This window comes from Elephas maximus, chromosome 23 (genome assembly GCF_024166365.1).
Source record: "Elephas maximus indicus isolate mEleMax1 chromosome 23, mEleMax1 primary haplotype, whole genome shotgun sequence".
NCBI lineage: Eukaryota > Metazoa > Chordata > Mammalia > Proboscidea > Elephantidae > Elephas > Elephas maximus.
The window spans coordinates 54,720,567-54,744,262 of record NC_064841.1 but is presented as its reverse complement, the minus strand read 5'-3'; the positions used below and the strand labels follow the sequence as shown (position 1 = coordinate 54,744,262).

At 38.3% G+C, this 23,696-nt stretch overlaps 1 protein-coding gene across 2 annotated transcripts in view; it reads left to right on the top strand.

The window, feature by feature from the left end:
* SACS (sacsin molecular chaperone) overlaps window positions 1–23,696 on the top strand; it is a 147,083-nt gene that overhangs the window by 93,598 nt on the left and 29,789 nt on the right. For both annotated transcript variants that reach the window (XM_049867140.1, XM_049867141.1), the window contains 3 exons: window positions 5,600–5,746; window positions 8,672–10,157; window positions 10,842–10,933. In XM_049867140.1, the coding sequence (XP_049723097.1) occupies window positions 5,600–5,746; window positions 8,672–10,157; window positions 10,842–10,933 (1,725 nt within the window). The remainder of the gene's footprint in view (window positions 1–5,599; window positions 5,747–8,671; window positions 10,158–10,841; window positions 10,934–23,696) is intronic.

Below are 23,696 nucleotides of genomic sequence, written 5' to 3'. Positions count from 1 at the left end.
GGTGGCTTCATAGAATGAGTTGGGTAGTATTCCGTCATTTTCTATGCTTTGAAATACCTTCGGTAGTAGTGGTGTTAACTGTTCTCTGAAAGTTTGGCTGAACTCTGCAGTGAAGCTGTCCAGGCCAGCGCTTTTTTTTGTTGGGAGTTTTTTGATTACCTTTTCAATCTCTTTTTTTGTTATGGGTCTATTTAGTTGTTCTACTTCTGAATGTGTTAGTTTAGGTAGGTAGTGTTTTTCCAAGAATTCATCCATTTCTTCTAGGTTTTCAAATTTGTTAGAGTACAGTTTTTCGTAGTAATCTGAAATGATTCTTTTAATTTCATTTGGTTCTGTTGTGATGTGGTCCTTCTCGTTTCTTATTCAGGTTTTTTGTTTCCTTCCCTGTATTTCTTTAGTCAGTCTAGCCGATGGTTTATCAATTTTGTTAATTTTTTCAAAGAACCAGCCTTTGACTTTGTTAATTGTTTCGATTGTTTTTCTGTTCTCTAATTCATTTAGTTCAGCTCTAATTTTTACTCTTTGTTTCCTTCTGGTGCCTGATGGATTCTTTTGTTGCTCACTTTCTATTTGTTCAAGTTGTAGGGACAGTTCTCTGATTTTGGCTCTTCTTTTTGTATGTGTGCATTTATCGATATAAATTGGCCTCTGAGCACTGCTTTTGCTGTGTCCCAGAGGTTTTGATAGGAAGTATTTTCATTCTTGTTGCATTCTATGAATTTCCTTATTCCCTCCTTGATGTCTTCTATAACCCAGTCTTTTTTCAGGAGAGTATTGTTCATTTTCCAAGTATTTGATTTATTTTCTCTAGTTTTTCTGTTATTGATTTCTAGTTTTATTGCCTTGTGGTGTGAGAAGATGCTTTGTAATATTTCGATGTTTTGGACTCTGCAAAGGTTTGTTTTATGACCTAATATGTGGTCTATTCTAGAGAATGTTCCATGTGCGCTAGAAAAAAAAGTATACTTTGCAGCAGTTGGGTGGAGAGTTCTGTATAAGTCAATGAGGTCAAGTTGATTGATTGTTGTAATTAGATCTTCCGTGTCTCTATTGAGCTTCTTACTGGATGTCCTGTCCTTCTCCGAAAGTGGTGTGTTGAAGTCTACTATAATTGTGGAGGTGTCTATCTCACTTTTCAATTCTGTTAAAATTTGATTTATGTATCTTGCGGCCCTGTCATTGGGTGCATAAATATTTAATATGGTTATGTCTTCCTGATCAATTGTCCCTTTTATCATTATATAGTGTCCTTCTTTATCCTTTGTGGTGGATTTAAGTCTAAAGTCTATTTTGTCAGAAATTAATATTGCTACTCCTCTTCTTTTTTCCTTATTGTTTGCTTGATATATTTTTTTCCATCCTTTGAGTTTTAGTTTGTTTGTGACTCTAAGTCTAAGGTGTGTCTCTTGTAGGCAGCATATAGAAGAATCGTGTTTCTTTATCCAGTCCGAGACTCTCTGTCTCTTTATTGGTGCATATAGTCCATTTACCTTCAGCGTTAATTATAGATAAATAAGTGTTTAGTGTTGTCATTTTGATGCCTTTTTATGTGTGTTGTTGACAATTTCATTTTTCCACTTACTTTTTTTGTGCTGAGGCGTTTTTCTTAGTAAATTGTGAGATCCTCATTTTCGTAGTGTTTGACTTTATGTTTGTTGAGTCGTTACGTTTTTCTTGGCTTTTATCTTGGGTTATGGAGTTATTATATCTCTTTGTGGTTACCTTATTATTTACCCCTATTTTTCTAAGTAAAAACCTAACTTGTATTGTTCTATATCGCTTTGTATCACTCTCCATATGGCAGTTCTATGCCTCCTGTGTTTAGTCCCTCTTTTTGATTATTGTGATCTTTTACATACTGACTTCCGTGATTCCCTGTTATGAGTATTTTTTTTTTAATTAATCTTAATTTGTTTTTGTGATTTCCCTATTTGAGTTGATATCAGGATGTTCTGTTTTGTGACCTTGTGTTGTGCTGGTATCTGACATTATGGGTTTTCTGACCAAACAATATCCTTTAGTATTTCTTGTAGCTTTGGTTTGGTTTTGCAAATTCTCTAAACTTGTTATCTGTAAATATCTTAATTTCACCTTCATATTTCAGAGAGAGTTTTGCTGGATATATGATCCTTGGCTGGCAGTTCTTTTCCTTCAGTGCTCTGTATATGTCGTCCCATTCCCTTCTTGCCTGCATGGTTTCTGCTGAGTAGTCTGAACTTACTCTTATTGATTCTCCCTTGAAGGAAACCTTTCTTTTCTCCCTGGCTGCTTTTAAAATTTTCTCTTTATCTTTGGTTTTGGCGAGTTTGATGATAATATGTCTTTGTGTTTTTCTTTTTGGATCAGTCGTAAATGGGGTTCGATGAGCATCTTGGATAGATATCCTTTCGTCTTTCATAATGTCAAGGAAGTTTTCTGTCAGCAGATCTTCAACTATTTTCTCTGTGTTTTCTGTCCTCCCTCCCTGTTCTGGGACTCCAATCACACGCAGGTTATCCTTCTTGATAGAGTCCCACATGATTCTTAGGGTTTCTTCATTTTTTTAAATTCTTTTTTCTGATTTTTTTTCAGCTATGTTGATGTTAATTCCCTGGTCCTCCAGATATCCCAGTCTGCATTCTAATTGCTCGAGTCTGCTCCTCTGACTTCCTATTGCATTTTCTAATTCTGTAATTTTATTGTTAATCTTTTGGATTTCTACATGCTGTCTCTCTATGGATTCTTGCAACTTATTAATTTTTCCACTATGTTCTTGAGTAATGTTTTTGAGTTCTTCAACAGTTTTATCAGTGTGTTCCTTGGCTTTTTCTGCAGTTTGCCTTATTTCGTTTCTGATGTCTTGAAGCATTCTGTAAATTAGTTTTTTATATTCTGTATCTGATAATTCCAGGATTGTATCTTCATTTGGGAAAGATTTTGATTCTTTTGTTTGGGGGGTTGTAGAAGCTGTCATGGTCTGCTTCTTTATGTGGTTTGATGTGGACTGCTGTCTCCGAGCCATCACTGGGAAACTAGTTTTTCCAGAAAATCCGCTAAAAAAAAATGCAGTCAGATCCCTTTCAGAATTGCCTTTGGAGTATAACCGCCATCTTGTTCCCTGTAAGGATGAAGGTCTGAGATTTGGATCATATATGCTTGGCTGTAGCTGGTTCTGTGTTTTTAGTCCAATTAGGTGTGGATTTTTGGTCCCTGGGTTTTTTTTTTTTTTTTTTTGTTCTCTCAGCCCGAAAGAGTGGGTTAGGAAAAGACCAAAAGAAAAAAAAAAAAAAAAAATACAAAGGGGGAAAAGCAAAGCCGCTGCGGAGCCGGAGCCGTTCTCCCTCTGGCTCAGGCAATTCCAGTGTTAATGAAGCCGCCTATGGAGGGTGTTGGAGGGATCAGTGAGATAGGAGAGTAGCACTGGAGAATATAGCCAGAGTTGCTTGTCTTGCTTGGAATGACTATTATATCTGAGATTCCCGTGGGGCGTGTCGCCTATGTGTGCTGGCTGTGTGGAGATTGCCCCCGGGGGTCTGGCCCACTGAAGTCACGGTCAGTTCTTCCGCTGCCAGTCCAAATCCTAGCATCAAGGTTCCCCTGCTGGGACGCTTTACTCCCTGCTCCAAAATCAGTTGCTGCCTCCTGGGGACTTCTCTTCCCGCCAGCTGCGTCGCCCCGCCGCCTCCGTGAACCGGCTAGGCCCCCTCCCGGGGTTAGTTCAGGGGAGTGGAGTAGCTCCCCGTGCTTGAGCCGTGACAGCGCCCAGTCAAAATCCTGGCGGGACAATTCCCCGGCTGGGACGCTGCTCTCCCAGCTCCAAGACCAGTCACTGCCTCCCGGGGACTTCTCCCAACGGCTGCGTCGCCACGCCACCTGCGTGAACCGGCTGGTCCCCCTGCCGGGGTGAGTTCAGGGGGGTAGGGCTGGGCCCCTTGTTTGCGCCGTCAGCTCCCCTGGGCTCTGCCCTAAATCGGGTGCCAAAGGTTACCTGAGTGGGACGCTGGCTCCAGGCTCCGAAAACAATCGCTGCTTCCCCGTATTTGTTGTTTTTCGTCTCTAAATCTGTGTTTGTTGTTCAGGGTTCGTAGATTGTTATGTACGTGATCGATTCACTTGTTTTTCCGAGTCTTTGTTGCGAGAGGGATCCGAGGTAGCGTCTATCTAGTCTGCCATCTTGGCCCCGCCTCCCTGCAATCCTTTTTAAGACATGAATTTGCAGATATTTTCTCCCAGTCTGTGGCTTGTCATTTTCATTCTCTTAACAGTATGTCTCAAAGAGAGAAGTTTTTAATTTTAATGAAGTTCAATTTTTTTCCCCCCGATGGATTGTGGTTTTGGTGGTCTAAAAACCCATTGCCACACTCAAGGTCATCTATGTTTTCCTTTATGTTATCTTCTAGAAGTTTTATATTTTTGTGTTTTAAATTTAGGTCAATGATCCATTTAGAGTTGATTTTTGAGAAAGGTGTAAGGTCCATGTCTAGATTCTTTTTTTTTCTTTGCATGTGGGTGTCCAGTCCATGTCTAGATTCTTTTTTTTTCCTTGCATGTGGATGTCCAGTTATTCTAGCACTGTTTATTGAAAAGACTGTCTTTTCTCCACTAAGTTGTATTTGCTCCTTTGTCAAAGATCAGTTCACTGTGTTTATGTGGGTTTATTTCTGAGCTCCCCAGTCTGTTCCATTGATCTATTTATCTATTCTCTGTCTTGATTATAGGAAGTTTTGAAGTTGTATAGTGTCACTCTGTTTTGTTCTTGTTCAGTATTGTGTTGCCTATCCTGGTTCTTTTTGCTTTTCCTTATAAACTTTAGAATGAGTTTGTTGATAATCCACAAAGTAAATTGGTGGTATTTTGATTAGGATTGCATTGAATCTGTAGATCAAGTTGGGAAGAACTGACATCTTAACAATATTGAGTTTTCCTATACATACATATGGAATATTTCTCCATTTATTTAGATCTTTGATTTTTTTTATCAGAGTTTGTAGAGTTCCCCATATAGAGCTTTAATATATTTTGTTAGATTTATGCCTAAGCATTTTATATTTTGTTGTTAATTTAATTGGTATTGTGTTTTTAATTTCAAATTCCAATTATTCATTGCTGGTGTATAGGGCAGCAATTAACTCTTGTATATTAACCTTGTTTCTTGTAACCTTGCTATAATTGCTTATTAGTTCCAGGAGTTTTTTTTTGTTGAATCTTTGGGATTTTCTACATAGCCATATCATCTGCAAACCAAGACTGTTTATTCTGTTCATAAGAAATAATTGAATATGGTATTTAGAAACACATTTTATAAAGTGTAATACATTGTGATTAATTTCTTTGTTTGCATTGTGTTTTGGGTGTCTACGTGCTATAACACTCTCATTTTTTCCTTTTTGGATTTTTAGCCAATAATACTGTTTATTTGGTTGCCAATTTTTTACTGTAAATTTGTGCTTTTATTTTTATAATGACACCAGTGAGAATTATAATGCAGAATTCTTTTGCTCCATTCACTTCTGTCTATCCTCTCATCAGCTAAATGATTCTGAGTAAGGGAAATCTTGATAGGACTTATTATTTGGACATAATTCTTTCTGAATACCTGCATGTGCATTTTGACACCCAGGGTCAGCTCTGTATGCATACAACAATGCCATTTTCACCCCAGAGGACTGGCATGGCATTCAAGAAATAGCAAGAAGCCGGAAAAAGGATGATCCTTTGAAGGTTGGAAGATTTGGAATTGGGTTTAATTCTGTCTATCATATAACAGGTATAGTATTTGGTTTTTCAGTTTTGATATTGAAATATATTTTAGGTTAACTGCTGTAATTTATTTGGTTAACTTCAGAGATGATACTGTTTTGAGGGTATCTTTCCTAAATTATTCCATCAGTGGCCAGATGTCAATGAAATAGTGTGTCCTGGGTTTTCTAAAATTGCTACGGTAAGTGCACCATTGCATGACTTCATCGTGTGATGTTGACAGTTACCATCATCATTATCCAGTGGAATCAGTATGATTAATGTATTAAGTAATTTTTTGTTAGGTTTAAAAAATAGCTTTTGAAATGCCTAGTCAAAATTGTTTCTTTTAAAATTTTTAAAGGAGTCAGATAAGCTTATTTCCTCAGATTTTCTTGTATGTATTTCTAAACAACAACAACAAAAAAACAAACCTACTGCTGTTGAGTTGACTCCGACTCATGGTGACCCTAGAGGACAGAGTAGAACTGCCCCATAGGGTTGCCAAGGAGTGCCTGGTGGATTTGAACTGTTGACCTTTGATTAGCAGCCATAGCTCTTAACTGCTATGCCACCAGGGTTCCTGAATTTCTAAATATCAGAAGGTTAAAGGGGAAAGCAAAATATCTAATGATATCGAATAACTAAAAATCTTTGCAGTGTCTCTGGTTTCTCAACATTTTTCTTTCTCATAAAAAATTCTCTTAGAATTATGAGTGTTTTAAAGATGGCTTTGAATTCATGTTTTGCATCTAGAAAGATTACGGCTTCTGGTTCACAGCTGTAATAGGAAACTACTCAGTGTAGACATCTCTAAGAGTGTATGACTATTCTCACAAAATCCAAAGCTCTTAGTACTTACTATAATTTCTTTAAAAACATTTTTTAAGGAGTTGGCCCTTCTGGTTTAGTTTCAAACTGTTTCTTGCAGAAGAGAGAGGGATTGAGGGAGGGACTGTAGCTATAGCTAACTTGACCATATAATTTATCATCCAAACCGGGGCAGTCTTGAGAGTACAAGAGGGCAGCATTAACAATTACTCTTAGACAACTGGCCTGACCTGGGACAGCACTAGGCAAAGGGATGTAGGGTACCCTTACTACAGCCTAGTTTAGCAAGCCTGTTGCATTTGCAGATTTTATATTCATTTATTCACCTCTTTGTAACCCCCCCTCAGGTTTGTGACACGTAGTTTTATATTTTGCTCGGGCACAGACGTGAATTGCACAAGTGTGGAGACTACTGTGCAAGAGTGAGTAGCACTAGAGAGCGTCCAGCTAACTGCCCAGCATCTGCAGCTCGTGTGGGTTTGTTCCCTGTTTGAGATTATGAGCACATTTATGTGGGACATAAATGGGATGCTGTCCTCTAATTTGAGAATTGGTGAAGGCCTTAGGTAGTATTTTTAGAGATATAAGGAGTACCTGACATGATCATTTTAGGCATGGGGTGTGACAGTGTGGAATGGGCTAGATGAGAGTGCCATAGAGTGCATTGTAAATAACTTGGCAGGCAGGGACTAGAGGAGGGTAGCGTTTCCTACTGAAAGTACTTAAGAACTACTGTTAGGAGCTGGTGAATATGAAAACTGAATCTGCAGATGACTGACCGTAAAGATTAACTTCATTGGAATTTGCCTTTTACCTGAAGTTTTGAGACTAAAATTAGCATGTGAGGCAAAACCATGTCCCCATTACTCTTGGAAAGCCAATAGAAAGGCACCGTGGTGAAGAATTTCCCCCAATGTAGTATATCCAACATGTCTCGTTTTTCTGCATTGAAGCAGTTGGTATCTATTTAGGGGCATCATACAAAAAATGTGTACCTTTAAGCACTTTAATTAGATCTGGCATGATGGGATGCTTCCACTCTGAGAGGCAGAGGGAGTCAGACTTATCTGTCTTACTTCAGCATCACCTGAGGGACAGCTTATCTGTCCCACTTCAGTGTCACCCCTGGACATACGCTTACTAACTCAGTGGGCAGAATCTTCTGCATTGTTTATTTCTCTCCCCTCTTCAAGAGAGAGTGTCTTGTGGAATTAGTTATTTTGAGCATATGATTCAACCCTGTTCTGTTAATTGAGTTCATATGGCTGTGAAGACTGAGTGGAAATATCCACATACTCGTTATATCTTTTAATCGTTTAATGAGTTTTTGAACATATATCCTGGGTTTTCACAGTAATCATGGGAAGTCCATATGCCTGGCGCTTATTATAGAATTTAAACAAAAGAGAAATGATTATTGGGTAAGAGGATAGGAGGGCAAAGGAAAACCTCATGAAGAGGGTTGAGTCTTCATTTAGACTTTTGAGGTATCTTGTTTGTGTATTAATTCAGAAAGACAAACATTGCTCCAGGCACTGGGGATATAGTAGTGGACCTCTGAGGAGTTTATATTATGTAGTGCGGGTGTGAGTTTATAGAGAAGAGAGCCCCTAATGAGGTGAGGATGTCACCATCTGCAAAAGGAATGAATGTGTTCGAACACACAGCCTTGACATTTATGTTGCCAGGAGAGAATTCAGAGATGAGAGGTCTGGGGCTGTGTGAGGGGTTTGGATTTCATTTAATATCCATAGGGCTTGATGTAGATTTTCTCTGGTAGTAAACAAGGTTATTATTTTTTTTTCTTAAATTTTAGAGCGGCTTCATTTGCCTCTGTGTGTTAAACAGTGTATTAGAAGAAAATTCTAAGTGTATGTAGCAAGTTTGATACTAGGAAAATTGTGTTCTATTTGCTTCATCAGGGATTTCTGACTGCCATGACTCATATTTCTAATGTTCAAAGAATTATATTTCCAAAGCTAAAGTGAATTAAAAAAAAATCTATTTTAGAGTCATTTTATGGGTCATATATTATTTTGAAGGTAATTATTCATTATAGTTGCAGCTATAATTGCTCATTGAATTTCGGAAGTGATGATGATTGTTAAATTTTTCTTTACAGATGTCCCTTGTATCTTCAGTGGTGACCAGATTGGAATGTTAGATCCTCATCAAACACTTTTTGGCCCACAGGAATCTGGCCAGTGTTGGAATCTCAAAGATGACAGCAAAGAAATTAGTGAACTTTCAGACCAGTTTGCGCCATTTATTGGCATTTTTGGAAGCACCGAGGAAACGTTTCTCAATGGCAATTTCCCAGGAACGTTTTTCCGCTTCCCTCTTCGCCTACAACCTTCTCAGCTTAGCAGCAACCTCTACAATAAGCAGAAGGTCCTGGAGTTGTTTGAGTCCTTCAGAGCAGATGCGGACACAGTGCTGCTCTTTCTGAAGAGTGTGCAGGACGTCTCACTACACGTTCGAGAGGCCGACGGAACAGAGAAGCTGGTATTTCGAGTGACAGCGAGTGAGAACAAGGCCCTGAAACATGAACGCCCCAATTCCATAAAGACCCTAGGAGCTGCTATTGGCAACTATTGTAAAAAGCTCCCCAGCAATAGCATCACCTGTGTAACATATCATATAAACATAGTTTTAGAAGATGAGAGCGCTAAGGATGCACAGAGAACGTCGTGGCTGGTGTGTAACAGTGTGGGTGGTCGAGGGATTTGTAGTAAGCTTGACTCATTAGCTGATGAATTGAAATTTATCCCACTCATTGGAATAGCCATGTCTTTGTCAAGCAGAGATGATGAAGAAAAAGGAGCAACTTCGGATTTTTCAGGAAAAGCCTTTTGCTTTCTTCCGTTACCACCTGGCGAGGAAAGCAAAACAGGCCTCCCGGTTCATATTAGTGGGTTCTTTGGCCTGACAGACAACCGCAGGAGCATAAAGTGGCGGGAGCTGGACCAGTGGAGAGACCCCGCAGCCTTGTGGAATGATGTCCTTGTTGTAAATGTGGTTCCAAAAGCTTATGCTACTCTGATTCTAGAGTCCATAAAACGTCTGGAGACAGAAAAATACTCAGATTTCCCCCTGTCAGTTGAGATTATCTACAGGCTTTGGCCTGATATGAACAAAGTGAAGGTGCACTGGCAGCCAGTTTTAGAGCCTCTGTTTAATGAACTGTTTCAGAACGCAGTTATTTATTCAATCAGTAATCAGTGGGTGAAGTTGGAGCAGGCGTACTTCTCAGAATTGGATGAGAGTTTGGAACACACAAAAACTGTGCTCAACTACCTCCAGAGCTCAGGGAAACAGGTCGCCAAGGTTCCGGCAAACCTTGCTGCCGCAGTTCAGGTGACTGCCTCCAGCGCTAAGCCTGTGAAGAGGGTGACGCCTGCGCTGGTGCGGCAGGTGCTGCGGAAGTCTGCGCACTTGGGCGGCGCTGAAGAAAAGCTCCACCTTCTAGAATTTGTGCTTTCCGACGAAGCTTACAGCGAACTGCTTGGATTGGAGCTTCTGCCTTTACAAAATGGGAATTTTGTTCCCTTCTCCTCATCTGTATCAGATCAAGATGTTATTTATATTACCTCAGAAGATTATCCAAGGTATATCGTCAGCACCTTTAAAATCCTTGTTTACTCTTAAAGGCTCTTCCCCCTCCCAATGTAGAATCCTTCATTGTACAATTCATCGGTTAGCTGTGCAGGTTTTATAGTTTGGAAGAATTTTGAAGATATAATTTGTTAAGATATTAAAGGATACATTTTTATATTTTAAAGTGAACAGCATTCAAATGTTTATGGGTTAAAAAGAGTTTTCCAAGCAGTTGTATTCCTTGGAAATTTCAATGACAGAACACTGAAAATGATGATTATAAAGTGCTAATAATAACTAGGTGACATTAGTTAATTATTTATTTTGATGAAATGTAATTTATATTAATTAAAATAAATAATCCTTTATAACTTTGAGGGTTTGTTGACATCTCAGAAAATATAAACCCCTTTAAAAAACCCAAACCTGTTGCTGTCAATTCCGACTCATAAAATGTAACTAATTTTATTCTAAGGTCTTCAGAACGTTTCTCAATTTGGATGCGGTGCCCAGTGTCCTCACGTTTTAAAGCAAAGCTCAATGTTTGATCAGAAAGTATTGTCATTTGATTTGATGTGTGCATTAAATTTTATCTAAAATACCAGGTTTAACTTGAAATTCTGTGTTTGAATTTCTCTACCTTAAAAATATTAGAAAATTATAATAATATTGCTGTATTTTCTTCCACTTATTAGGTCCCTTTTCCCAGGTCTTGAAGGAAGATTTATTCTGGAAAACTTGAAGCCTCACATTCTAGCTGCTTTAAAGGAAGCTGCCAAAACCAGAGGTATTACAGGTTTTTTTTTTGTTGTTTAAAATAAATCTGATTATAAAAATATAAACAATTTTTATAAGTTTTCTATGAAGGTTAATATGAAATTTCCAATAGTTATCCATTTTAGACCTGTAAAAAATCAACAATTTCATATGGTTCAGCCTGATATAATTGTTATATTTTAAGATGTTTCAATAGCCATTCATCTAAAAAATCCAAAGGTAACAATATATTTAAAAATCTCTTGTATCTGGTACAATGGTGTGTTTTTATGGCAATAAGATCTTAACGCCCAGTATAGCGCTTTACCACTTTTCAACTGCTTTCCCGTTTCTTTCTCATTTGAGCCTCAAACTCGTAACTTGTGGCCTCATGTGGTACCGAGGACACCTCTTGTTAGTTCAGTTTCACAGACAGGAAGGAAAGAAGGTAAGTTCAGGTCTTCATCTGAAGAGTGCCTGGAAGTTAGGTCTTCTGCTTTGTCAGCAGTGGCTCTCTTTCTCATACACTGTGACCTCCACAGTTTAGTGTGAGTGTTCCGGATTTGTATTAGGTGTGATCCGCTTCAAGGACATGCAGACAAAACCAACTCTGAAACTGTTTGGAAAGAGAATTCCTTGGTGTCTTTGTAGACTGATGAGTGTCCTTTATTGAGAATTTTTTTTAAGGAAAATATAGACTAATTGGGAAAAAATCACCATACTTCTAAGTTTATTATTATTTTTCAATTTTTGTGTGTGTGGGGGAGATTATAAAACTAGCGCCTGAGCTTTTTTCGAAGTTAGATATTGCTTTGAAAAATTCTGGATTTGTCCCACTGATTAAGGTTGTAAAACATATTCTTTCTGATGGGTCTTTTGTAGTACAGGTAGTCCCCGACTTAGACAACGGGGTTCTGTTCTGACGACTCTGTAGTAAGTCAGTTCTGACGTAAGTCGAATACCTCGTTTTTTTTTTTAGTTTTCATTTCAAAACACACAGCCCTTTGAACAGTAAATCATTAAATTAAACATCTGGGAGTGAGCGTCTGAGAATGATAACAGCAAATTATATGTTGCAACATTGTATGTAGTACATATTACTATCGATAAAATGCACGAAAACAAAGCATGCTAGTCAGTGCAGTTCATCGTAACTTGAATTTGTCTTAAGAAAGGGACTGTGTGGATATGCTTGTTTTCTTTTCAAAGATTTTCAGGAAAAGTTGGTAATATCTGTATATCTTCTTTATTAATTTAAATACAAGCAAAAGGAATTGGAATGGGTAAGGCAAATTGAGGATAGAGTTTCAAAAAATGAGTAGGCAGATGTTACTTACCATAAGGCCTGTGTAAGTGTACGATAGTAACTGAGACTAATTTTTCTCAACATCTAGATGACTCATTGGATTGGGAATTGTCATCTTCAAAGTAGCCTTTTTGAGAGTCTAAATACTAATTCCTATAATCCTGCCATTGTTTACTCCAACTTTTTGGAATACCCCTCCGTCTATTTATTATATTCTTGTTTTAAAACTTTTTATCGAAGTATAATGTACATACAGAAAAATGAACATATCATAAATGTAGGCTTAATGATATTTTTACAAACTGAACACACCCGTGTAACCAAATTCTAAAAACAGAAGGTTACCAGCACCCCCAACAAATTGCCCTTCTACACTTTACAGTCACACCCACCTAAGGGTGTCCATTATTCTGACTTTTAGCAGCACAGATCAGTTTAGCCAGTTTATGTGCTTTATATCAAAAGAATTGTGTAGTATGCACTCTTTTGTCTGAAAGTGACTTCTTATTATGTTTGTGAGACTTCACATTGTTCACTTTAGTTGTGGATCATTCTCAGTTCTATAAGAACTCCCTGTATGATGTATTACATTGTGTGTGTGTGTACTTTAAGTGAAAGTTTACAAATCAAGTCAGTCTCTCATACAAATATTCATATACACCTTGTTTTATACCACCCCCTAATGTGACAGCACACTGCTCCTCTCCACCCTGTATTCCCTGTGTCCATTCAGCCAGCTTCTGACCCCCTCTGCCTTCTCATCTCGCCTCCAGACAGGAGCTGCCCACATAGTCTCATGTGTCTACTTGAGCCAAGAAGCTCACTCCTCACCAGTATCATTTGTCATCTTACAGTCCAGTCCAATCCCTGTCTGAAGAGTTGGCTTTGGGAATGGTTCCAGTCTTGGGCTAACAGAAGGTCTGGGGACCATGATGCCCGGGGTCCTACTCTCAGTCAGACCATTAAGTCTGGTCTTTTTATAAGAATTTGAGGTCTGCATCCCACTGCTCTCCTGCTCCATCAGAGATTCTCTGTTGTGTTCCCTGTCAGGGCAGGCATTGGTTGTAGCAGGGCACCATCTAGTTCTTCTGGTCTCAGACTGATGTAGTCTCTGGTTTATGTGTCCCTTTTCTGTCTCCTGGGCTCATAATTACATTGTGTCTTCGGTGTTCTTCATTCGCCTTTGATCCAGGTAGATTGAGCCTTCTTAGATGGCTGCTTGCTAGCGTTTAAGACCCCAGACACCACTCTCCAAAGTGGGCTGCAGAATGATTTCTTCATAGATTTTACTAAACCAGTTGACCTAGAAGTCTCCTGAAACCATGGTCCCCAAACCCCCACCCCTGCTACACTGGCCTTCAAAGCTTTCTGTTTATTCAGGGAACTTTTTTGCTTTTGGTTTAGACCAGTTATGCTGACCTCTCCTGCACTGTGTGTTGTCTTTCCCTTCACCTAAAATAGTTCTTGTCTACTATCAGTGAATATACCTCTCTCTCCCTTCATCCCTCCCTTCTCTCATAACCATCAAAGAATATTTTCTTCTGTGTTTAAACTATTTCTTGAGTTCTTATAATAGTGGTCTCATAAACAATATTTGTTCTTTTGCCAGCTTACTAATTTCACTCAGGATAATGCCTTCCAGATTCCTCCATGTTATGAAATGTTTCACGGATTCATCATTGCTCTTTATCGGTGCGTAGCATTCTGTTGTGTGAATATACTATTATTTATCCATTCATCCTTTGATAGGTACTTTGGTTGCTTCCATCTTTTTGCTATTATAAACAGTGCTGCAATGGACATGGGTGTGCATACATCTGTTCCTGTAAAGGCTCTTGTTTCTATAGGCCGTTTTCCAAGGAGCGGGATTGCTGGATTGTGTGTTTTTTTTTTTTTTTTTATGGTAGTTCTATTTCTAGCTTTTTAAGGAAGCGCCAAATCGATATCCAAAGTGGCTGCACCATTTTACATTCCCACCAGCAGTCTATAAGTGTACCAGTCTTTCCACAGCCTCTCCAGAATTTATTATTTTGTGTTTTTTGCATTAATGCCAGCTTTGTTGGGGTGAGATGAAATCTCATTGTAGTTTTGATTTGCATTTCTCTAATGGCTAATGATTGTGAACATTCCTCATGTATCTGTTAGCTACCTGAATGTCTTCTTCAGTGAAGTGCTTATTCATATCCTTTGCCCCTTTTTTAACTGGGTTATTTGTCCGTTTGTTGTTCAGTTTTTGCGGTATCATGTAGATTTTAGAGATCACACCCTGATCAGAAATGTCATAGCTAACAACTTTTTCCCAGTCTGTAGGTAATCTTTCTACTCCTTTGGTGAAGTCTTTGGATGAACATAGGTGTTTGATTTTTAGGAGCTCCCAGTTATCTAGTTTCTTTTCTGCATTGTTAGTAATGCATTGTATACTGTTTATGCCATGTATTAGGGCTCCTAACATTGTCCCTGTTTTTTTTTCCATGATCTTTACCGTTTTAGATTTGATATTTAGGTCTTTGATCCATTTTGAGTTAGTTTTTGTGTGTGGTGTGACGTATGGGTCTTGTTTCATTTTTTTTTTTTTGCAGATGGACATCCAGTTACGACAGCACAATTTGTTAGGGACTGTCTTTTCTCCATTTAACTGACTCTGGAACTTTGTCAAATATCAGCTGCTCATATGTGGATGGATTTATTTCTGGATTCTCAATTCTGTTCCATTGGTCTATGTATCTGTTGTTGTACCAGCACCAGGCTGTTTTGAGTACTGTGGCAGTATAATAGGTTCTAAAATCAGGTAGAGTGAGGCCTCCCACTTTGTTCTTCTTTTTCAGTAATGCTTTACTTATCTGGGGCCTCTTTTCTGTCCATATGAATTTGGTGATTTGTTTCTCCATCTCATTAAAAAATGTCATCGGAATTTGGATGGGAATTGTATTATATCTATAGATGGCTTTTGGTAGAATAGACATTTTTACAATGTTAAGTCTTCCTATCCATGAGCAAGGTATGTTTTTCCACTTACGTAGGTCTCTTTTGGTTTCTTGCAGTGGTGTCTTGTACTTTTCTTTGTATAGGTCTTTTACATCTCTGGCAGGATTTATTCCTAAGTATTTTATCTTCTTGGTGGCTTCTGTAAATGGTATTGATTTGGTGATTTCTTCTTTGATGCTCTTTATGTTGGTGTAGAAGAATCCAAATGATTTTTATATGTTTATCTTGTATCCTGATACTCTGCTGAACTCTTCTGTTAGTTTCAGTAGTTTTGTGGATTTTTGGGGGTTTTCTGTGTATAAGATCATGTCATCTGCAAACAGAGATACTTTTTTACTTCTTCCTTACCAATCTAGATGCCCTTTATTTCTTTATCTAGCCTAATTGCTCTGGCTATGACCTCCAACCCTGACACACACGTTTCCTGACTTTAAACCAATCAGTATCCCCTTGTTCTGTCTGAACAACTGCCTCTTGATCTATGTAAAAGTTCCTCACGAGCACAATTAAGTGTTCTGGAATTCCCATTCTTTGCATTGTTGTAAATTGTTACAATCCACACAGTCGAATGCCTTTGCATAGTCAATAAAACACAGGTAAACATCCTTCTGATATTCTCTGCTTTCAGTCAGGATCCGTCTGACATCAGCAGTGATATCCCTGGTTCCATGTCCTCTTCTGAAACTGGCCTGAATTTCTGACAGTTCCCCATCGATATACAGCTGCAGCCATTTTTGAATGATCTTTAGCAAAATTATGCTTGCGTGTGATATTAATAATATTGTTCTATTATTAATATGATGGATTACATTGACTGTTTTTCTAATGGTGAACCATCCCTGCATACCTGGTATGAATCCCACTTGGTCATAGTGAATTATTTTTTTGATATGTTGTTGAATTCTGTTGGCTAGAATTTTGTTGAGGATTTTTGCATCTAAGCTCATGAGGGATATAGTTCTGTAATTTTCTTTTTTTTGGTGGTGCCTTTACCTAGTTTTGGTATCAGGGATATGCTGGCTTCATAAAAATGAGTTTGGGAGTATTCTGTTCTTTTCTATGCTTTGAAATACCTTTAGTAGTAGTGGTGTTAACTCTTCTCTGAAAGTCTGGTAGAACTCTGCAGTGTAGCTGTCCGGGTCAGGGCTTTTTTTCCATTGGGAGTTTTTAAATTACGTTTTCAATCTCTTCTTTTGTTATGGGTTTATTTAGTTGTCCTACCTCTGTGTTAGTTTAGTTAGGCAGTGTGTTTCTAGAAATTCATCCATTTCTTCTAGGTTTTCAAATTTGTTAGAGTTTTTTGTATTAATCTATATTCTTTTCATTTCAGTTGGGTCTGTTGTGATATCGCCTGTCTCATCTCTTATTCAGGTTATTTGCTTCCTCTCCTTTTTTCTTTTCTCGGTTTGGCCAATGGTTTATCAATATTGTTAATTTTTTCAAAAAACCAGCTTTTTGTCTTGTTAACTCAATTGTTTTTGTGTTCTCTAGTTCATTGAATTCTGCTCTAATTTTTATTATTTGCTTTCTTCTGGTTTCTGAGGATTTCTTTTGTTGCTGTCTTTCTATTTGTTCAAGTTGTAGGGATAATTCTTTGATTTTGGACAGTTCCTCTTTTGGTATGTGTGTATTTATTGATATAAATTGACCTCTGAGCACTGCTTTAGCTGTGTTCCAAAGGTTCTGACAGGACGTGTTTTCATTCTCATTAAATTCTTTCAATTTCTTTATTTCATCCTCAATTTCTTCTATAACACAGTCATTTTTAAGCAGGGTATTGTTCAGTTTCCAAGTGTTGGATTTCTTTTCCTTGCTTTTTCTGTTACTGATTTCTACTTTTATGGCTTTATGTCAGAGAAGATGCTTTGTAATATTTCAGTGTTTTGGATTTTGTTAAGGCTTGCTCTATGACCTAATATGTGGTCTATTCTAGATAATATTTTATGTGCGCTGGAAGAGAAAGTATACTTGGCTGCTGTTGGGTGGAGTGTTCTGTATAGGTCTATGAGGTCATGTTGGTTGATTGTGGCATTTATATCTTCCATGTCTTTATTGAGCTTCTTTCTGGATGTCCTGTCCTTCACCGTTAGTGGTGTGTTGAAGTCTCCTACTATTATTGTGGAGCTGTCTATCTCACTTTTCAATGCTGTTAGAGTTTGTTTTATGTATCTTGAAGCCCTGTCATTGGGTATATACATATATCATATGGTTATATCTGTCTGGTATATTGTCCTTTTAATAATTGTATAGGGTCCTTATCCTTTGTGGTGGATTTTACTTTCAATTTTTTTTTGTCAGAAATTTATATTGCCACTCCTGCTCTTTTTTGATTGTTGTTTGATTGATATATTTTTTTCCATCCTTTGAGTTTTAGTTTGTTTGTGTTTTTAATTCTAAGGTGTGTACTCTTGTAGGCAGCATATAGATGGATCGTGTGTTTTAGTCTGGTCTGCCACTATCTCTTTATTGGCACTTTACATTCAGCATAATTATGGATAGGTATGAGTTTAGTGCTGTCATTTTGATGTCTTTTTTTGTGTGTTGTTGACAATATCTTTTTCCCACTTAATTTTTTGTGCTGAGTAGTTTATATATTGCCTCTTTCTTGTATTTGTTGTGGTTGCTTTTGTTTTTGCTGAGTCTTTATTTTTTTCTTGTATTTTATTTTGCCGAGTTGTATTGTTAGTCTCCTTTGTGCTTACCTTAATATTTACCCCTATGTTTGTGTGTTTAAACCTAAGTTTTATTTCTTTATATCGCTTTGACTTCCTCTCCATATGAAAGAGTTGTGACTACATTTTTTTAGTCCCTCTTTATTGTTTTAATGTTGTCTTCTTTTATATAATGGCATCACTGTTTCCCTATTTTGAATGTTTTTTTAATCTTGATTTGTTTTCTGATTTCCCTATCTGGATCGACATCTGGTTGCTCTGTCCTGTGTTCTAGTCTTGAGTCGATATCTGATATTATTGATTTCCTAACCAGTGAACTCCCTTCAGTATTTCTTGTAGTTTTGATTTGGTTTTTACGAATCGCCTAAACTTTTGTTTATCTCGAAATGTCCCAATTTCACCTTCACATTTGAGAGACAATTTTGCTGGATATATGATTCTTAGGTGGCAATGTTTTTCCTTCAGTTTTTTATATAAGTCATCCCATTGTCTTCTTGCCTGTATGGTTTCTCTCGAGTAGTCTGAGCTTATTCTTACTGACTCTCCTTCGTAGGTGGCTTTTCATTTATCCCTAGCTGCTCTTAAAATTCTCTCTTTATCTTTGGTTTTGGCAGGTTTGAATATAATGTGTCTTGGTGACTTTTTTTTTTGAGATCTACCTTATGTGGAGTTCAGTGAGCATCTTGGGTAGATATTTTCTCAGCTTTCATGGTATCAGGGAAGTTTTCTGCCAACAAATCTTCAACAGTTCTCTCTGTATTTCTGTTATGCCTCTCTGTTCTGGTACTCCAGTCACTCGTAGGTTTTTTCTCTTGATAGAATTCCACATGATTCTTAGGGTTACTTCATTTTTTAAAATTCTTTTATCTGATTTTTCTTCTAATATATTGGTGCCCAGTGTTTTATCTTCAGTCTCACTAATTCTCCTTTCATTTCCTCAATTTTGCTCTTTCTCTTAACTTGTCTAATTTTGTAGTTTTATTGTTAATCTTTTGAATTTCTGATTGCTGTCTATGTATTCTTGTAGCCTTTTAAATTTTTCATTATGTTTTTGAATAACCCTTTTAATTTCTTCAGCTGCTTCATCTGTGCATTCTTTGGCTTGTTCTGTGTTTTGCTTGATCTCGTTCCTGATGTCTTGAAGAGTTCTGTATATTCTTTTGTACTCTATAGCTGGTAATTCTAGGAAGACCCCTTCATCCTGGAAGATCACTTCATTCTTTGTTTTGGAGCTCATTGAAGCAATCAGGGTCTGCTTCTTGATTTGGTTTGATATTGGCTGTTTTCTCCGAGCCATCTATAAGTTATTGCATTAATTTATTTTATGTTTGCTTCCTGTATCCTGTCTTCTTGCTTTGTTTTGTTTTGATATGCCCAAATAGGCTGCTTGAGTGAGCTAGCTTATTTTGGCCTTTGAATGTCTAACGTCTGCCACCAGATGGCTAGACGTGTTACCAGGTGTATGAGTCTAGGAATCCATTCACTTTTGTTGTATGGATTCAGCTCAGGTGTCTAGGTAGCTGACCATCAAGTGTGTGGTACTGTCTCTGTCCTACAGCCTTAGAGGGTCAGGGGTGATTGGTGTAGCCACCAGCATCTGCTTGCAGCAGGTTGTCATGCTCTGAACAAGGGAGGGGGCTGACAAACATCCCCTGAGTGTCTGTGAGGAAAGCAAGTCCCTGTTTTCTAGTGCGCATAGGTGGGTGGCTTCTGCAGCCAGACCATGGGCACCTTTTGCTTTTGGTTGTAAGGACTAGGAGTTACCACTTACCCTTGGACCCGTGTCACAGGTGGGTAGGTGATACGTGTGGAGTCACCAGTCCTTAGGCCCCTGATGTGGGTAGGTGAGGACCCCGTTTAATAGGCAAAGTGGTGTCAAACATCAAAAACCCACCTCTCCAATACACAGCTGAAACAGTTGCAGTCTGTCAACAAGGGCCTATTCTGAAATGGGCCCATACAGTGCCATGCAGGGGTGAACGTTTTTCAAAGTCTGGGGACCATTTGTACCTGGACAGGAGCCACTTCTGTCCTGAGCTCTGCAGCATAGTTGAGCTGTCAGAATATCTTTTCCCCCAATTGTGAATTTATTCCTTCTCCAAGACCAGGAGAATGGCTCAGAACACTCAGCAGTACATATCTCAGGCCCAGGGAAATTAACAGCCACTGAAGCTGGCTCGGGGGCTGGGGGTGTGGTAAAATAAACTCAAGTACTTACCTTTTGCCAAGAGTGCCGTTCTTCTCTAGTTCTAGAGGTATGAATAGGCTGTGTGGCTCGCTGTCTCTCCCTGAGAACACTGTGTCCGGAATGTTACCACCACCCCCTCCCTCCGCAGTTGCTCCAGGCATTTGTACCTGAGGGTTCCTGCTGAATCAGGTCCGTCAGCTCCATGCTGCTGCTGAGCCTACTCACCCTTCCCCTGCTGCTCAGTCCATTTTCTAACTTTGCCTTTGTTGTGGAGGGCTTCTTAGTTTGCCATATATGTAATCGTTTCACTTGTTTTTTCGGGTCTTTGTTATAAGAGGAATCACTGGAAGCATCTTGACTACTCCGCTGTCTTGGCCCCACCTCTTATATTTCTTTGTTTGGAAGAGAATATTTTTGTTGGTGGCAGCTAGTTTCTGAATGTGGATATGAATTTGGAAATCGGTCAGAAGTTACTCAGAGCCAAGTCAGGTAAAAGAGGAAGAAGGCCATACAGTAATACTGTTTTTGTTCAGAAATTTTCAAATTCCCTGTGGCATAGAACAGCATCGCAGTGAATAAGCTGATCACTGGCCTCCATATGTTCTCCTTTGCAAAGTCCACTTTTATGGAGTACCAAAATAGATTAAGAATGATTTATTTATGTTTTGACGTCTAGGTTTACTTACCAAAGGTGTTTTCTAGTTAGTTTTTAAGTTTTTCATATTTTTAAAAATTGTGTAGAATATTCATATATCGGTAGTTCCAATGTCAAATTGATAAAACAGTAAATTCACAGAGTCTGGGTTCCATCCCTGTCACCCCACTGTTCCCTTCCTCCACCTGTTGGTAACTATTTTTATTAGGCTTTGGTTTATCTTTCTGTTGTTTATTTTTGAAAATATGAGCAAAAATATTTACATATACTCTTATTTTCTTCTTGTTCTTTCACAAAAGATAGCCTACTGTAAGCAGTGTTTTGCACTGTGCTTGTTTTCACTGAATATATATTCTGGAGATTGCTCCTTCTAAAGCAGTGTATAAAGCTTCTCTCACTGTACCATGATGCTGTAATGACATTGTTTTACAAATGCTATTTCAAATTTTTGTCATTGTGTCTTTGGACTAGGTTAGAAGTGTACTGCAGGATTACAGAGTAGATGCATGTGCAGTGTCACTAGATGTTTCCACACTCCTTCCATGGGCACTCTGCCATTTGGCATTCCCGTCAGCCATGTGAGGGTTTCCATATGGTTGGGTCCACACACTGTGCTTCAGCTTTTAGATTTTTGCCAACTGATAAGTGAGAAATAATACCTCACTGTGACTTTAATTTGCATTTGTCTTACTATGGAGGAAACTGTATCGTTTTTATACGTTTAAGGGCTGTTTGAGGAGCTCTGGTGGCACAGTGGTGGCACTGTATGTAGAAGTCTAGTTTTCCCACCACTGTTTATTGAAGAGACTCTTTCTTCCCCATTGGTTGGATTTAGCATTCTTGTCGATAACCATAGATGTATAGCCTTATTTTCGGGCTCTCATTTGTATTCCACTGGTTTATGTGTCTATTTTCACACTAGTCCCAGGCTGTTTTAACTACTGTAGCTTTGTAGTATGTTTTAAAGTAAGGAAGTGTGAGTGCTTCTACCTTATTCTTCTTTAGGATTGCTTTAGCTACTCGGGATCCCTTGTCCTCCCACATAAATTTGAGGATTTTTTTTCATTTCTGTCAAGAAGACTGTTGGAATGTTCATGAAAATTTTATTGAATTTATAAATTGCTTTGAGTAGTGCTGACTTCTTAACTATATTAAGCCTTCTAATCCATGAACACAGAGTGTCCTTCCACTTGTTTATGTCCTCTTTGATTTCTTTTGGCAATGTTTTAGAGTTTTCTACATGCAAGTCTTTTCCCTTCCCGGTTAAATTTATTCTTATGTATTTTATTCTTTTAGATGATATTATAAACAGTAATGTTTCCTTAATTTCCTTTTCTATTTGCTCATTGCTAATGTATATAAACCCAACTGATTTTTGTGTGTTGACCTGGTACCTGCCACTTTGCTGAATTCGTTTATTAGTTTGAATAGTTTCCCTGTGGATTTTTTGGGATTTTCTATGTATAGAATCATGTCATCTGGGAAAAGAGATCGTTTTACTTCCTTCTTCCTAATTCAGATACCTTATTCAAGGATGTTGAATAGTAGTAGTGATTTGTGTGGGCATCCCTGTGTTGTTTCTGATCTTAATGGGAATGCTGTCAGTCTTTTTCCATCGAATGTAATGTTAGCTGGGTTTTTTCATAGGTGTCCTTTATTATATTCAGGAATTTCTCTTCTACTCCTGTCTTGTTGAATGTTTTTATCATGAAAGGGTGTTGAATTTTGTCAAATGCCATTTTTGTGTCGACTGAGATGATCTGGTTTTTTTTACCCCCCTTTCTTCTACTAATGTGTGTCATGGATTGAATTGTGTCCCCCAAAAATATCTGTCAACTTGGCTGGGCCATGATTCCCAGTATTGTGTGATTGTGCACCATTTTGTCATGTGATGTGATTTTACTATATGTTGTAAACCTTACCTCTATGATGTTAATGAGGCAGAGTTACAGGCAGTTATGTTAAAGAGGCAAGATTCAATCTACAAGATTAGGTTGTGTCTTAAGTCAGTCTCTTTTGAGATAAAAAAGAGAGAAGAAGCGGAGAGGTGGGGAGGGGGACCTCATGCCACCAAGAAACAAGAGCCAGGAGAATAGCACATCCTTTGGACCCAGGGTCCCTGTGCTGAGTAGTTCCTTGACCAGGAATGATGGATGACAAGGAACTTCCCTTAGAACTGACAGAGACAGAAAACCTTTCCCTAGAGCTAGCACCCTGTATTTGGACTTCTAGCCTCCTAAACTGTGAGAGAATAAACTTCTGTTTGTTAAAGCCATCCGCTTGTGGTATTTCTGTTATAGCAGCACTAGGTAACTGAGAGAGACATTGTGGTTTCTTACATTGATTGATTTTCTCATGTTTAACCACCCTTGCACTCCTAGGACAAATCCCACCTGATTATGGTGTATAATTCCTTTAATTCATTTTTGTATTCAGTTTGCTAGAATTTTGTTGAGTATTTTTGTGTCTGTTTATTAGGGATTTTGGTTTGTAGTTTTATGTTCTTGTGGCGTCTTTGTCTGGCTTCGGTACAGTGCAATGCTTGCTTCAGAAAATGAATTAGGTACTGTTCTCTCCTATTTTTTTGAAAAGTGTAACTCTAATTGGAGTCACTTCTATAAATGTTTGATAGAATTCCGCTGTGAAGCCATCTGGTCTAGGACTTCTCCTTTTTTGGGAGGTTTTTGATTACTGATACAATCTTTGCTTATTATGGGGCATTTAAGATCCACATGGTGTAAAAGTCAAGTACTTGGCTGCTAACCGAAAGATTGATGGTTCAAACCTGCCCAGTAGCTCTGCAGGAGAAAGACCTGGCAATCTGCTGCCATAAAGATTAAAGCCTAGAAAACCCTATGGGATGGTTCTCCTCTGTCACATGGGGTCACTATGAATTGAAATTGACTTGACGGTACCTAACAACAATTTCTTCTTGAATTAATTTCAGGAGTTTATGTGTTTCAAGGAGTTTGTCCGTTTCTCTGAGTT